At 35.3% G+C, this 17,727-nt stretch overlaps 1 protein-coding gene across 3 annotated transcripts in view; it reads right to left on the bottom strand.

The window, feature by feature from the left end:
* Positions 1–17,727, bottom strand: part of CNTN1 (contactin 1) — a 369,710-nt gene that overhangs the window by 127,212 nt on the left and 224,771 nt on the right. For all 3 annotated transcript variants that reach the window (XM_059934553.1, XM_059934555.1, XM_059934554.1), the window contains exons 7-12: positions 17,384–17,479; positions 10,459–10,665; positions 7,079–7,178; positions 6,744–6,925; positions 3,703–3,827; positions 2,937–3,054 (exon numbers count right to left, since the gene is read on the bottom strand). In XM_059934553.1, the coding sequence (XP_059790536.1) occupies positions 2,937–3,054; positions 3,703–3,827; positions 6,744–6,925; positions 7,079–7,178; positions 10,459–10,665; positions 17,384–17,479 (828 nt within the window). The remainder of the gene's footprint in view (positions 1–2,936; positions 3,055–3,702; positions 3,828–6,743; positions 6,926–7,078; positions 7,179–10,458; positions 10,666–17,383; positions 17,480–17,727) is intronic.

Here is a 17,727-nt window from a genome sequence, read left to right as displayed (position 1 = left end):
ACAGGCTATAGAGTCTCATAAAATGTTACTCTCTTGATGATATGCTCTAATTTTCTTTAGTGTCCCCACATCTAGCTCATTTCTCAATCTCTTTGTCATTTTGCAGACTCCAGGGGGATTCCATCTTTTTATTTCCACACATCCCAATCATCTATAAAACTGTCCTTTCTGGGGGCTTTTCTAGGCCTAAATATATCTTTATCCAGGTCTTTACCCTTCATCGTCTAGTCCCATGATTCTCAAATTTTATTTGTGCATCATAATCATCTGAGGATCTTGGTAAAATGCTATTTAATAGATCTGGGGTGGACCTGAGATTCAGCACTTCCAACAAGCTCTGAGGAACACACTTTTTATAAAAATGATTTAGGTTATCCCATTTTTCTTTTAGTCTGAGTTTTTATAATTGGAAATAAATAAGTAAACAACCAACCTGTGTTGTACACCTAACACAGCATGTGGTATTTTGTATAGGCTCAATAAATATTGTGGGTGACATATTGCTTATAAAATATGAGAGAAATTTTAATCAGATTATATTTAGAAAGTCTAAATTTATCTAGAAAATAAGACATTTTTCTGAATCTGTTCAGTCTTAATAAAATCGTTGATTTGGTGCAGTCATTTAAATGACCCATGCTTATCTAATATTTGAATTTCTAGTGACAGAATCTAGAGCATGTTCATGTATACATATATATATATATTTTTTTTTTCTTTTGTTCTTTATTGAGCCTATTACAGACTAGTATCTGGTGCAGAGTAAGCACTCAGTAATCATTTGGTGGATGAATATATGAATTAACTAAATAACTCAGGAAAGAAGAGAGAGAAACACTGTTCCTAAAGGTAATAAACAAAACTAGACTGAAACAAATATAAAGATGCTCAGGAATTAATCTCAGTCTCAAAATGATCAATTTGCTTAATTACTACCTTAATAGATTAATGATTGCAAGATTTAGGTTTGAAGACAGAGAGATCTTTCAGTCTGAGCTGTTAAATTTTCATTTTATCTTGTAATATATAACAATTAACAAGAAATTTTAACAGAAAACAAAAGGGTTTACATTTGGAAGGAATTGAAATTCACCTCATATCTTCTCTAAGAGTCAAAATGATTTTATTGCACTTCATACCAAAGCGATAGGGTATGAAGCTTAAGCCTAAACGTTTCCTTGATACCCAAAGAAACTAGATTAAATATATTAGCAAGGAATTTTGACTTTAGGGGGAAGAAATGGAATATGATACTCAGCATTATAAGAAGAGGCAGGAAAAGTTAAAATCAAGAAGGCCTCAACTCTTTTTAAAGATAGCTTTCTTTAATACTTTCTTCTAACTATCTCACTGTCTTTCATGTTCTTTTAGTGTCACTCAATTTGTAGTGATACCAATGTTCTAAAATATTTCCCTTTGGTGTCTCAAGAATAAAAGAGGCTGCGCTGAGTCATTGTTTTATCTTTTCAGTAATCATTTCTAGCAGAGAAATCCTGCCCACCTGGATTCATTACTTACAATATGACTAAACTTGGTGACAGACACTTCAAATAGTATGAAAAGAACATGATAGTATGAAAAGGACATGATACTTTTAATTAAAGTAGTTGTAATGAAAATAAGAAGAAAGTAAAAAATCTCAGAGAGATTTATGGGATAAAAATGAGAAATTTAATAGATGTAAAGTGGGGAAAGTATGTAGTGGATTGTGTCATTCTTTAGAACAGTAAATATTTCAGGAAGAGACAATGTGAATGAGTGAGAAATAATGAATTCGGTTTCAGACATGCTGAGTTTGGGATATCTGTGAAGTTACCCAGATGACCATTTCTACCAAGAAGCTTTTATAGTGAGCTTGAAGCTGAGGATAAAATTCTGGGCTAGAGGTATAAATTAAGGGGTCCTTTATAGTTAATGGGCAAAGAAGAAGATATCATCCACGTTTCTTAAAAAATTTAATAATAATAATAATTGAGGAATAATATTATAAAATACGTGAAAGAATGAGTAAGAAAATGGAATGCAAGCAGAGGAATGGATCTCTGGAAGAGAGCAAGATTTCCAACTGAGCAGGGAAGGGGTAAAAAGGAAACTGAAGGCAATCAAGAAAAAATAATCTGGGAGGTACCAGAGCATGGCGTCACCAAGGACAAAAGAGAGGAGAATTCAAGAGGAAATCATGACCAGAAACAGAGGCAGCTTGAGAGATATGCACACACACTCACACACACACACACACACACACACACACACACACACACACACACAGAGACACGAAGAAGGGATGTCTGTTGAGGGCAGAGATAAAGGGATTATTTTGGGACAAGATACATCATCCTCTGGATAAAGAGTATTGAAAGGACAAGTGTAGTAAAGATTCAGATAGTTTTGAAGAGGGATGGGAAGTTGAAATATATTATTTCAATGGTTTTCAATTTTCATGGAGAAGTAAGAAAGTAATATGAAAGTAGGAGTGAGGGTGGGGTAAGGGGGTTGAGGAATGTCTTGAAGGTTTTCAATAGCAATTTTAACCCAGGGACCCAGGGAGTGATAAAGCTACCAAGTGCTAAACACTCATCTGAGGCTGGCTCACAGGCCTTGCGGAAGCATCAATCTTCACTACGTGATGTCCTGGCAGCGTTTAGCTGCCCAAACATAGGAGAGAACAAGACATAAAAACTGGCACGTGTAAAGTTTGCTTTACCATTCAAAAAATCTTAAAATCCTTTATACTCCATGTTGCCTCCAATTTATTTACTGTTCTTTAATGAAAGGAAAATAATAATATCATTCTATTCCAAACCACATTTTAGAAATGTTTAACTTTTAATTCAAGAAAGTAATGTGAAATTAAATATAATCTGTATATAACGCAGTATCATTTTAACATGTTGCTTTCTTGCTGATTGTTAACAGAAACCAGAAATAATACTGACCCAAGATCTTCAACTCCGCGTTTGCATAAATGGCTCCATGTGTATTTTCAGCTATGCACTGATACATGCCAGCATTTTCAAAGGTCACATCATACAGTCTCAATTCCCCTCTATGATACTGGAAAGAACACAAAGTAAAACACATTTTCTTGATAGACTTTAATAGAAATGGTTTCATTTGGTTTTGGGCTTGGTTGTCTTTCCATTTAGGTACATTATTTTTGCCCCCACTGTTAACTAAGTCTAGTGAAGTGGGGTTTTCATGGTATGGGGAAGTAAAACCCACTTACCATGCCCAGTGGCTCTTGTTCTATTCATCCTACAGAGCAGAGAGTCCACCTTTTTCCCTCTTGGCCCAGCTGGGAGATTACAGTGGGAAGGTAGAGAAGGACCCCACTGCTGCTACTTGTCCCCAGGGCTAAAGGTAGGACCTTCATTCTTACCTCTGTTTCTGTGGGGTCAGGGAAACAGTGGCAAGAAAAAGAGGACAATATCAGGTAGTAGAGATGGATGCATAGGAAGAGGGTGAAAAGTGGAACAAAGGAAACAATAAGGAGAGAGAGAGAGAGAAGGTAGACATAAGATTACAGAAAATTGTTTAAGCTGAAAAAAGACACTTTATGTTCACTTTCTGTTTTTTTCTTTTATATTTCAGGGGCTAGATGCCCTTAATCTATTGACACTCCTGCTAACTTTATCCCAGGATCACCCAGAAATGTTACCTGAACATAGGCTCAAGAACTGCAAAGCACTTGAACATACATACCGAATATCCATTCTTCAGCCATCGGATGGTAGGGATGGGCTTCCCTGTGGCCACACAAGGCCAGTAGAGATCACTACCTATATCCACCTCTGTGTCATTGATGTGTTCTACCCACTCAGGAAATGCTAAAAAGTAAAGAACATTGTAAATTGTCAAATGCAAGTCAACATTCATCATCATCTCAAGAGGACAAATATTACACTTAGTTGATCTTCTTCTGGAAAATACATCAAATACTCTGTGTGTCTTAAAATCAATGATAGAGTCAGTGAAATTGAATTTCTACAGGTCAGCAGGTAAACTTTATCCTACATTATTACAGCACTAGGTAACTGTAATTCAATTCATAATTGTTTTTCTACTTGTGAACCATGTTTTGTTGGAAAGCTAATTCATGAATAGCACTAAAATAATTGATCTTTTTCTTATAATGTAAATCTTTCAAAATGACACATAAGGTTTTAAAGAATTATGTGTTAATTTATTATGTAAGAGGGGTAGAGTGTAGGGTACAAGTGGAGATGTTGACCTCAGAGAGCAGCTGAATCTAGAGTATAAAGAGATAAGGGTAGAGATGCAGGTGTCAGTAGATGTGGAGTGGGAGTTTGTGAAAGCTCCAATTTAATTACTACCATTTTCTCTGTGAAATAGGAAGCCAAGTTATTAGCTGAGAGGAATATTGAAGGAGGAGGTACTGTGGGTTTGAAGGAAATCACGAAGGCATGAAATGGTCATCTAAGAGAGTGAGAGAGTAAGTGAATCTGGAGAAATGCAGTCTAGTTGCCAGGCAACATTAAGGATCCATTTAAAGTTAATGATGCTTAATTCAAAATGGGCTAATCAGCCTGGTAGTGCTGATCTCAAGTCATATTCAAGTTCCTTGGTTCTGGCACTAAGGCAGAGAGCTAGATTTTTCCAGGATTAGCCTTTGCCAAGGTAGTAAAGAAAAGTGGAGAGAGGAAAGTGAGCTGAGCAGGTGGGCAAGGGAACGATAATGAATGAACCCAGATTTAGGAAAGAGATGGGCAGGGTTAGGGGACATCAGAGAAAGTTAAAACAGAGTAAGATTAACTGATTATAGTTGCTGGTAGATTCAAAGGATTGTAGGAACCTGGGTATTGGAGCTTGAAGGTGGTGATCAGAGTGAAATGCTTGAACTTGAGATCGTAAAGGGATTGTAACTTGGTAACAATAAGGTCTGAAGCATGGCAGTGGGAGTGAGTTGCTGAGGAAGGTTGTAGGACAAGATCATTGGAGGAAAGGAGTTCAAAGGAACTGAGAAGGCACACTATTGGAAAAGTTATTATAGTCTACATGATTTTATGTCACCAAGAATGAAGTCAGGAGTAGAGCTGTAGTTGGTGACAGTTGTCAATAGTGAAAATCTTAGGGCAATGGGGGCTGAGGAGGGGCGACCTGACATAATATTGTAAACTGGATGATTAAAGGAAAAGAAAGATAGTCTAGCAATGGCAGTGAAGAGCAGGGAGGGCAGGTACTGGCAGTACTTCCAGTCACTCCTGGGGATGAGGGCTGTGAAAGAAAAATCAGCCACTGCTTGCATGGTCTACAGGGGAAAGTGTCTTTAAGGGAGAGCCAAGTTTCAGTTAGAGCAAGAGAATAAAGGGAATGTTCAAAGAAGAAGTTAAGAATATAGGGGAATCTGATAATGGACTATGTGCTCTAGAAGCATAGTATAAAGACTTCAGAAGCTGGGAATGAAGGGGAAATAGAGACTAAGTAGGACATGTGCAGAGCTCTGTGGGTATTAAAGTGTACGCCATAAGGAGGCCCTGGGGTCCAAGGGCATCTTAAGGCAAATGAAATGCAAAAGGTGAAGGTAAAATGATCCTAATCTTAGTGGACTTTATGAGATGGTGGTGGTGAGGCTGCATATCCTGGGTCATCGGAGACACTTACTTTATTCTGATATAGACAGAGGCCTGGGGTGTGAGGGATGGGGGTAGGGGTTGGTCTTGACCCTGTCACAGTACCCTTTCAGCCTTCTGGTATTCCAGTTCAGCTGAGGCATCATCTCCAGTTTTTCTTATCATCCATCTTTTTGATGAGGCTAAGGTACCCCTTTGCCATATGTTTTATCAATATCATATGTAATTTTCCATATCGCACTCTCACTATTTTCTTTATAATTATATATATTGGGGGTATATATTTATTTGACTGTATATGCTTGTATAAATTTGGGGGTTTTGTATGATATGACTAGAGTATGAATTCCTCAAGGACAGAATATTTCCTTTAACTTTCCTTGCTCCTATCATAGTGTTTGCCTCTGAGGACACACTCAGTATACACTTGTTGAAGCCTTAGATGTTTATTTAGATGTGACCTGCAAATTTCACATTGTGGAACATTGTAGGGATGATTTCAGTCTGAAAAGTTTCAAGCATTGACTGAGAAACAACATTCTCTCCTCCCTAACATAAGCTTATTTTAATGTGTGAGAATCAAACACTTGTGCCAAGATAATTGTATTAAAGAAAAATTTTCCTTAGACCATTCGTTCTCTAAGTGTGGCTCCTGAACCAGTAACATCAACATCTCCCAAGAATTTGTTAGAAATACAAATTCTTGGGTCCCAAATAGACCTTCTAATTCAGAAACTCTGAGGGTGGGAACCAGCAATTTGTGTTTTTAATAAGCCCCCAAATGATTTTAAAACATGCTAAAGTTTGTGAACCACTGGGTTAAACTAAGTCATAATGCATAGGTTCTTGTACAACTAAAAAAGAGAGCTTGAAGAATGTCTACAAACTATATGAATTATATCTTCTGAAAATTATCAATAACACTACTATTGATCCATTGGTGTTCCTATGATACCAGTGGCATAAATTCTTAACTTATATACTCATATTTGTGACTTAATTAGCCATAAAGATGAATATTTTATCCTTTTGCATAATGTAATGCTCATCACTATTTTTAAACTAATCATTTTATGCTAGTTTTTCAAGTATGAAAGTGGCTTTCAATGAGATATTGATTAAATGTATGGAAAATTAAAACAATATCTCTACCTTGAACATAAATTCTTGCCTGGTGTTTATCCTTTCCTCTAATGTTCTCAGCCTCACATTCATATGTGCCTTCATCTTCTAGCTGAATATTGAAGATCTTCAGGACAGCTCCAGAGGTGCTGATCTCAGCCGTGCTTGGCATTGGTTCTAGGACCTTCCGCCAACGGATATCAGGAACAGGACTTAAATAGGAGAAAGTAAGAACTAATGGTCCACAATGCTTAAAAGACAATTTACTCTATGTTTATAACTAAACATTTAAAACATTTATTTCCTAACAATACAAAATTTAATGTATTTCTATATATGTTAATAAAAACTGTGAGTATACTTACTTGCCAAGTGCAAAACACTCTAAAGTCACATTTTGGCCCATCAATGCATATATGTCCTTGAACTGAACTACAATATCAGCAGGATATGGTTTTGTTGTTCCTAATTTAAGAAAAACAAAAATATCAACTAATTAGTAAGCAGAGTAGTGTTTGTTTAACATTGTGGTTTTTATAGGATTAGAATTGCTTCAGTATGGAAGACTTTTCTCTGTACAAGTACTGGAAAATATCTGATCATGTCACAATGTATAGATTTGTTTATTTATGCATAGTATGCATACAGTATGAATTTTATTAAGCATTTTCAATCATATTGGCTCATTCTGACAAAGGTGTAACCAATTTGGCTCAAATCACTAAAAAAATCAACAATTCTTTAGGAAGCATCAAATAGGTATAAAACAAGCATCAAGTAGGTATAAAATGAGCATCCCAGGCGATTCTGATGAATTGGATTTTTGATCTGTACCTTGAGAAAACATTGATCCAAGGGGCATTCCTTTTGATTCTGCCTCTAAAATACAACTTGGATCTGCCAGTTACTCTATGGGAATCAGGAAAAAAGAGAAAAAAGAAAGGAAATGAGGGATAAGGGAAGAAAGAAGAGAGAAGAGTGCAAAAGAAAGAGGCAAGGCAAGAAAGAGGAAGAAAAGAATAAAGGAGTGTCCATGGAGATGAAGGCAAAGAGAAAACAATTTTAAGAGGAAAGGAGAGAAGGAAAGAAGAAAATTGTTTATTTAAATATCACCGTGTTCATCAATGGCAACATTTATTTAGCATATCAGTATTGAAAGAGGTAATTCCCTCTATCTTACAGTGGAAGAAATAAGCTCAGAAAGGCTAAATACACTGTTTAGGATCACAACATGAGTGTGTATTTTACATTGTATAACACTAGAAAGACAAATAGATACACAAAGACCTGAAATACCAGCCAAAACAAAAGTAAATGCTCTGAAAGAGTGGCAGCCAAGGAGGATTGTTGGAAGTATATAGGGGCCAAGGGAATTTCAAGCAAAGAGGGCATTTGAACCAGACCAGTTCAAGTTGAGGAAATACCATATTATGACACAACTTCAGGAGTGTGCAGGGAATTATAAAAGGTCTAAGAATCAAAATGATACTGAAGCATATGTAGTTGAAGGTGAGCTTGAACCTACAACATAGAAGACTTGAAACTGTGATATGAAAGATTTTGAAGCTAATTTCCTCAATGGGTAACTACTAATAGGTTATGATAAAAGAAGTAATATGAATCTTAATTTTGGTTTAAGTAGAAGATCTTGTTGTCAGTTTTAAAGGAAGGAATATGGAGAAGAAAAATAGCAGAGAGTCAAAGATCTAAGGGAGTGTGTTTCACAAATTCAGAAAAATAGATGAGGGACTAAACGAGGGCACAGTTGCAGTGGGAACAGAAAGGAAAGGGCAGATCCAAGTTGTATTTTACAGGCAGAATCAAAAGGACTGCCCCTTGGATCAACATTTTCTCAAGGTACAGATCAAAAATCCAATTAATCAGAATCACCTGGGATGCTCAATGAACCTGCAGATCACATCCTAGGGGTCTAGGATGGGTCACATCCTCGGTCTGCTGAATCAGTATCTTTGGGTTCCACATTTTCCTCAAACTTCCCAAGTGCTTATGTCCTAAATTGGAACCACTGTGTTCACTGTCCTGAGGATGGCAGTGGAGAGGAGTTGATGATTAAAAATGCTCTCCCGAGTTATTGCTAAATGAGAAATATGACAGTATTGCTAAATGAGATGAAGAACACCAGAAGAGGAGGTTTAGAGAGGAGATAAAAGATGTACTTGGAATATTTCAAACTTAACATCCTTGGGAACTTTCTGTGTGTCAAGCCCAGGATGTAGGTAGAATTCAGGATTAAATACAGGGAAAAGTTTTGGAGATGCAAATTTGGAGTCATCACATAGGGCTACTAGCAAAAAAGGTGTAAATGAGTGAGAATATCTGGGAAGAGATTAGAAAGAAATATTAGAAGGAGGAAAATCTGATGAAGGATACTGCAGAGAATTTGTCAGCTAGGCAGGTGGGAGATGAACGGAGGCAGAAGTAGTCAGAAAAAATAGGAAAAGAAGGGAGAGTTCAAGAGAGGCAGAGAGATCAAGAAGTGTCAAAATTCATACAGTATCACGCCTGTAAATGTCCTTTGGATTTAGCAAATAAGAAGTGGTTTCGCTTATTCATTGAATACAAAATAATACGCAGAGGGAAAGGAATGGAGGAGAGTTTGAAGATTCAGAAAAGAAAGGAAAGAGTGATGTAGTGATGTCCTTAAATGAATCAAATGGACTGTGAACCAGGGCAACTGGAGGAAGCAGCCTGAGCAGCAGGAGAAACACTTCTTCCACCGAGAAAGAAAGAAGCACTGAATTTCGAGGGAAGCATAGGGAAGAAAATTAGGGAAATTTTTACATGATGGCTCCTTTTCACTCTGTGAAGTAGTGGTGAGAGTATCTCCTAAGATTTGGGAGGGGAAAAAAAGCCAGAAAATCAGAAGATATTTATTGAATTCTAACCATGTGACTGCTATCTTGAGAAGAATAATAAAAATAGAATCTTTGTGGTATGATGGACTTTTCCCCATTGCTATACACAACTTAGGGGTAGAGGTAGGAATCAAACCTAAGTCTGCCAACAACAGTACCAGTATTTCCTCAGAAGCTTGAACTCAGTCATATGAGTGTAGCAGCAGGACTGAGATAAAAATAATGTGAAGTAAGGAAGCATATTGTGATCTGATTTTCTCAGGAAGTGGTACATTAAAAAATGGAAGGTAGTTCATTCAATTGAAGCCTGAGAAAAGGCCAGTCAAGAATGTTAGTGGTCATCAAATATGGCTCCACGGTAGTCATACCCTACACTACTTACAGTAGAAAGGTAATTTATATACTTATTTGCTTCATGTAAATAGTTCCTTAAAAATATCAAAATAATCCAATTGCCTTCTTCCCCCTGCCCCCCAATTCTGTAATCACAATAGTTTGTTTTGATCTAATCATTCATTCTCTTTCATGAATTTACTAAGAAGTAGGATTGGACATGAAACAAAAAGCAGTTGCTGGTGATTCCCATTGTAAATGATATACTGGTATTTTGCTAATGAATTGATTGGTTCTCTATGCATTCCCTGAGCTAGAGGCAACCAGTCCAAACTCAACAACCTTAGGACACTTTTATGATGTAAATCTTCTCTATGGGAAAAACTAAGGAAGGGCAAGGCTTACAAAGTACATATCCTCTGTTTGCACCTACGGAGCAGTCAGCTGTTCTCCCCACTGGATATTTCTTTTCATTATTGTAAGTATGCCATAAGCAGACAACCTTGCAAAAACAGAGGAACAAATATGATACTTACGTTCAGGTAGTGGAATGAGAGGGATAAATTTGCTGAACACACTCTTTGTAATAGAGGGACTGGATACAAAGCAGGAATAATTCCCTTTGTCTGATGCCTCAACATTAGCAATGTAGAGATTGCCATTTGTCTGAGACACAAATCTTCGTTTATCCATTGTGATAAACACAGGAAATTCATTTAGAAGCCAGCGGTAGCTAAGATCATCTAGAAGAAAATATTGTTGACTAAGTGTTAAGCTCTTCTCCAAAAGCAAAGATTTTATTTTCTAGTAATAAGCACATAATCTAATCTAGGCTTTTGTAGAGCCAAGAAGTTGGAAATAGGCCAAGATAAACTGCAAATTTTCTAAAAGCTACTGTAGTTTGAGTGAGTATAAAGTGATTCTAAGCAATTATATCTATCTCTCTCTCAATTATTTATGGATTACTAATATTTTTTTTATTTCATTGATGGGCAAAATGAAACTCAGAGAGGTTAAATGACTTGCTTAGAATTTCATGGCTAAGAAGAATTAGGATTCTGAATCCAGGTCTAATAATTCTAAATTCTATCTTCCTTACTGCATTTAAAAGATAAAATCAAGATTACTAACCATTCTGTGGCTCTATATCATTTTATTTTTATACTCCTATTTTAAATGATTGATTTAGGAATGAGTTTACATAGCCTATTCTGGCCACATTAAAAAGTGAAAACTACAGAAACAGAGGAAAGCATCTTACTTGTTTTCTTAAATATTAGGAAGCAGATCATATGGTAACTTTTAACTGTAGGAAATTCCTTTGGTTATACATACTGGCTGGCTAGGCCAAAAGTTGAATTTCCTCATTAAATTGCTGCTTTTCATGCAGTTTTCTATGCCTATCTCCCCTTCCAGCTTTGAGGAATGACCCCCCCAGTAGTCATGTGCAGCAGTAATGTGCAAGAGGGAACTCTGTGCAATGCATATTTCTCAGTCACAAAATGCTGATTCCCTTTAAAACATCATAACCATGTGAAGACAACTGCCACTGGGAATATCACCTCAGAAAAAGAGGGGATCTCTTAGTTCAAGTTAGAAAGGATTTTAGATGTAAGATGGTGGAAAGTCACGATCTTTTAAAAATGAAATAATCATGACATAATACCCTTTTGCTTTAGGGAACTCAAGGTGATTGGTGAAGCTGCTAAAGGGAATGTGAAATTGAGCTGAATATGAAAAACTATAAGAATTGCACACTATATACATCCAGCATGCTTGAGAACAATAATCCAGGGGATTCCATTTAGATTAGCTATGTAATTTTGTCCAGCAATATACAATATCATAAAAGCAAATGAAGATGATTATTCTGTTTTTTCATCTTAACTTTTTAATTATAGAAGTTTATTTTTATTAAAAAAATTGGAAATACAGATAAAGTTAAAAAGAGAAAGAAAATTAAACCACCATAATTCTCCAACTCAGAGTTATCATTGTTAGCATACATCTTTCTAGGCATTTATATCTGTGAATGATTCTGTTATCTTAATTGTTATTCTTATGCTGATTTAAGGTCAGGTAAAAACCACAGGAGAAACAAAATAAGAAGAAAATTGGGGGGCTGCTTAAATTGCTGAAACCAGGTTCTTGGAATTGGACAACAAATAATTCCATGTAATCTTTGATCCAAAATAATATTTATATGTTAAAACTGTAAACCTGTCTAATTTTGAAATAATTTTTTGTATTCTCACCTAAAAAGAAAATTATTAGTTTTGTAATGATTTCTGCACAAAATTAAATTCCAAAAAAGTCAGAAAGAGTCAGGAAAGTATAGATTTCCTTACAGAAGAAGGATTTTCTTAGTTATACAATGATTTCAAGATACCACACACAAAATGCATTCAGAATAGTCTGAGTACTCCATAGTTATGTGAATATGGAGAAGTGTATTTTAATTCTAGACTAAATATGACTTTGGTCAGTCTATTTTAATTACTATATTACTCAGTTTCTATAAATTTTAAGAAAGTTTTCTGTTTACCACTCATTAGAAAAGAGGAATGGGATAATGTTTTACCATCTGAATCTTCAAGGGAAAAAAGCTAGGTCAGAGAAGTTATTGCCATGATGTTGATAGAAACATAAGTCTTGGACTACAGAACAACTGGTCTGGCTGATTTAATGCCCAATGTGGATTCTCCAGTTTACTGAGTTATCTTCTATGTGTCACTAAACAAGACAGATTTGGTCTTTGTCCTTATGGGACTTGTAATATTAATAATTAATCTAAATTTATTTAACGAATTTTTGCCTACTGATAAGCCATCTGCTTGGATGAAAGAATAATTGCAATATGTTGGAAGCTATCATTTCTCATTAAAACAAAGGTAGGAATTGCTATTGCCATTTTTAAACAGGGACACAGAGCTTTAGCTAGTTGACTTGCCCAGGGATATAGAGCAGTAGGGAGGCAGAACAGATCTTCTAACTTCCCTTTCCACCCCAGAACTACCAAAACGGTTCCACGACTGGTGTGGTAGTGGCCCTGCTGCTCGGACTTAAGAATGAGACTGAATTTAGGCAATCAAGAGCCAAACCCTGACCCAGTTCTCACAGGGACTCAATGGATTATCTGTCTTCCCCTGCCCCATGCAGATGGTAAAATTAACCATCTCTGAAAAAGCCAACACCTGCTTTCTTCATAGCCCTGCTGTTTGGCTTAAAAAATAAATTATTATAAAATTACTTTTTTAGAAAAAGTAGTAAGTACCAGCACCTGTTTCAAAAACATTACTTTTATTGATAGATGTCTGGGATGTTTTTTCCTTTGCCTCAAGAGAGTCTGGACCATATTACAGGGGGATTTGTTTTGGCCAATTATAGTGCATCTGACTAGTTTCATTGTATTACTTTGAAATACATCACTTATATAACCTTTATAAATACTATATATTTCTCCTTGAAATAGATTTAAAGTACTTAAGTGTTCCCTGGATGAATAATTCACAAACTTTTTAGAAGATGTTTGTATTTTTTTTGTTAATTAACCTCAATAGAACAGAATTTACCTATACCAATAAAATCACTATAGCTTATAATTTTTCTTTGATACTCACAGTAAACTATACATTAAAGTCTTTTAGAAAGAAATTTATACCAAGTTATACCGTGCGCTCATATACTCCCTACCATGCTCTGGCATTCGTGTCTATTTTTGTGCTTACCTTTTTAGTCTATTGAGATTCATTCAGTATCATATTCAACATTTCATGAGTTATTTTTCTTAGGAGTATTCCCACTTTCTTATTCATTTAAAAATTCACACCATGTCTATTACTAGGTATTCCATATTTTGTCAATAGTATCCACCCTTTGAAGATGGATTTCAGCTTTATTCTCTCACTTAATATACACATATATGATTTCTATTTTGTGAGATGTATAACTCAATTTCTGATGGTTCTGAAAATTGGCCAGAAACAAAGCATCATGTTTTCATTTCCTGAGGGTCTAAGGGTTTAGGAAGTCTTACACATTCATGAATTATTGATTGCTATTTAATAAAACAAAATCTTAACAGGAAAATTTATCTTTTCATGAAATTGTAATCACTACATATCCACCAATTTAATGAACACATTTATTTACTCTTTCACTCTCTCATTCCTCACATATTTTTTGGACACTTATTCTGTGCTAGGCATTAGGCAATCCGTTGTATATCAAATGTTGTTATAAAATTGAATCAACATCTGTACTGATATAGTTATGTATAAGTATTCTTGATAAATAAGTAAACTGGTTCAAATCAGAGTTCTCCTCTTTGCAAGAAACTGTAGAACACCGAAATCCAGAGAAAAATGTCATGGATTGTAAACAATGAGACTTCTCTCCTAGATCTTTTTCCTGTGCATAAATGAGAAAGACAACATTGCTATTAATAGTGAATAAAAACTTCTTCGTAGAGTAAGAAGTACTTTATTTGCTTTAATAATAAGATTCAAAATACTAAATGTACTAAATGTATTTTATTTACTTTAATAATAATCCATTTTAATTATATATCCATTTTATCATTTTAAAATATATTATTAAATTTGAATCTCATAACAAGGTCTATGAAGTAGGTGGCACAGGAATTATTATTCCCAAATTTTAAACAAGAAAATTGAGATGTAGATATGTTTAAGTTGACTTGACTTAGTAAGGACTAAATCCTAGGTTATAAGATCACCAAGTAGAGCAACAGGGTTTGACAAATATAAATAGTTGCATATATAACATTCTTTGAGGCTCAGAATCCAAAGGCAGGTTCCTTTACACCTTCAACGCCATTAAGTTTTAAACTGCAAACACAAAACCTTAACTTAACTGCATATAGGAGGAAGATAGATTTATGGCATGGAGATGGTAAACTAGTACACATACATACACACATTATGGTTTTGAAGCATATGTCCATTCTTATGTTTGAAGATGGCATGTCTAATGTTCAAAGGGGTCATAATCCGCTAAGAACACAATTGGACAAAAGGAGATGAAGAGCTGCTCAGATTCTATTCTATGATTAATGATGTTTCTCCAGCTTATTTAAAAGACCTACTTAGTTCCCTGTCCTGCCCCTGCCCATATAAACATATGTATCTTTATCAGGATGAAGAGGTAATTCAGTCATTTGGCTTAATGATTTGAAGCTTCTATCAACCTTGTTTTGGTCCATGAAATTCTTCATTCGGCACAGTAGTAAAGATGTCACAGAGACTTGAAAACAAGACTGATCTCAGAAAAATCTCAAAGCCTGTTCCCTGGACATTTCCCCCCTTTCTATCTATACTAATTCCCTAAGTTATCACATGCATTCCTATGGCTTTTAAAACTATATAATGATGTATCACAAACTGATATTCCTAGCTCAGATATTGCCCCTGGGTTCCACATTCACAGAACTGCCAATTTGCCAACTCCTTCTGAAAGTTTAAATCAGGCACCTCACTCTTCTGTCCATAGCTATTCCTCCAGGCAATCGCAGCTCCATCCTCTCAAGAGCTCATGACAAAAACTCTGATGTCATCCTTGACTCCTGTTTTTCTCTTATATCTCATAGAAAGTCTACCAGCCAGTCCTCTTGGCTTTTCCTTCAAAATATATCCTGAATTTAACCATTTCTTCCCACCTCCAGTGCCACTGCTCTGGTCCACCGTTCATTGCCTAGATGATTGCAATACCTTTTAACTGATCTCCTGGTTTCACTTTTACCCTCCCCTGAGTCTTTTCTTACAACAGTAGCCAGATTTAACTTTCTATAACTTAAGTGATGTCATATGACTCTTCTGCTTAAAGCCCTTCAATGTAAATCTCACTCAAAGTAAAAGCCAATGTAATTGCTATGGATTATAAGGTTCCACCCAATATATCTCTTGTATCCCTTTGATTTCATTTCTTGCTACCCTGTATCTCATTCACCATTTCAGCAACCTGGCTCACTTTATCTTCCTCCATACTCCCATTTCAGACCTTTGTTCTTGCTGTGGCATATATCTGGCATGTCCTTCCTTCAAATATCTGCATTTTAGCTTCTTCATTTCCTTCAGGCTTTATTTCAAAGTTACCATCTCAGTGATGCCCTTTATAAAAGTTTAGCCATCCCTTCAACACTTCTTCTCCACATTTTCCTGGATTATTTTTTCTCCCTTTCACTTATCTATTCATATCTAACATGCTATGTCTGTTAACTATTTATCTTGTCTATTGTCTCTCTCCCTGTAGAAGGTCTCTGAGGGAGAGTGGCTTTTTCTATTTTGCTCACCGAGGTATTTCTGTGGTGTAAACAGTGCCTGATACATAACAAGTGCTCACAAGAGATTTGTTGAGTGAATGAGTGATTGAATGAAGCCCATCCAGTGTTGAATATGGTCAAATGTAGACACTGGTGACTTATGATCATTCGGTTTGTGGGAAACACTATGAACATGATAGGATTTTTTTCAGAGTTTTGTCAGTTCTTCAAAAAAAAGACTACTCCCTCTTTGAAATATTTCTACAACATTTTGGATTCATAAATTCCTCCTATGTTTATCAATTATCTTTTTCCCATAGTTATTAGAAAGAAAATGATCAATAAGCAATCTGAATTTATATATACATAATTGGAATAGTATATATATATATGTATATATATGCCATATTAATATATTCTGTACAAAATGATTTATACTAGCCTGTTATGAATCATTCTCTATGGAGATATTTAAAGACAATTTCATGACATAATATTAAAACTATAAGAACCCAAAACATTTTTTTCTGTGAGAAAAGTGGTATTAATATATTGTTTGAAGAGGATATTTGATAAATAAAACAAGTGAAATGTAGACAGTGTTCATCTTTTAATTAACACTTTGGTGGCTTTTCTTTTAGCCATATCAAATTACTGAAAACATGTATTCAAAAGTTGAATCTTGTAATAGATGACACTTGATTTAGCCCCTTTCTAGTGGATTGGTACTCCTACAGAGATTAATAATTTATTATGTCTTTATTCCTTTCTAGTGTTTAATTACAGTTCACAGTATACTGTAGATGCTAAATTGTTAATAAAATGATTGATTATATATTTTTCCTTGGTACTATTCTATTTCAGGAGTCATTTGTAGAAAATCTACCGTGTTTTCTCCTGTGTAACAGGAACTTTAATAGGGACATAATCCAACATATATATTGTTTATAAACTGAAATGACCATAGATTTTTGGAGTTAAGGCCCAGTTATTAAGGACTTAAAAAAGCAAGCATCTATAAGCACTAGTAAGTCATGCATTATAAGGTTATGCAAATATTGAGTCTTATTTAATTATAAATGTTCCATTATTATTAAGAAAATAAAAAAAAAAAAAAAGAAAATAGAAATTTCCCCATTTCATTTCCTAGGTGCTTATAATCACAGAAGAGATAAGTTTACCTGGGAAATGGTATGGAGGGTCACAGAGCAACACCATTCCTTTCCCTTCTTTCACTCTGACCTCGGGACGTTCCTCAGGTGGGAAAGGATCAAGATCTAATCATGAAAACAAAAAGGAAAACATTCACTCTCTGGGCAATAGAAAGATTGATACTCATTAAAGTTTATTTTTCAGCTACTAACTCACTTTTAGATACAATAGTTCTCTGTTGGTTTGGTGAAACCTATCAAAGTCAATTAATTTCCTTGTACACACACTGGGATGTGCACACACTACAGAAGAGTATGGACATTGGTAGCACCTGATAACTATTTGGACAACCCCGAAGATTGAGCATTTCCTA

Source organism: Balaenoptera ricei, chromosome 10 (assembly GCF_028023285.1).
Source record: "Balaenoptera ricei isolate mBalRic1 chromosome 10, mBalRic1.hap2, whole genome shotgun sequence".
Taxonomy (NCBI): Eukaryota; Metazoa; Chordata; class Mammalia; order Artiodactyla; family Balaenopteridae; genus Balaenoptera; species Balaenoptera ricei.
The sequence above is the reverse complement of the archived record's forward strand: the minus strand, read 5'-3'. Positions and strand labels throughout refer to the sequence as shown.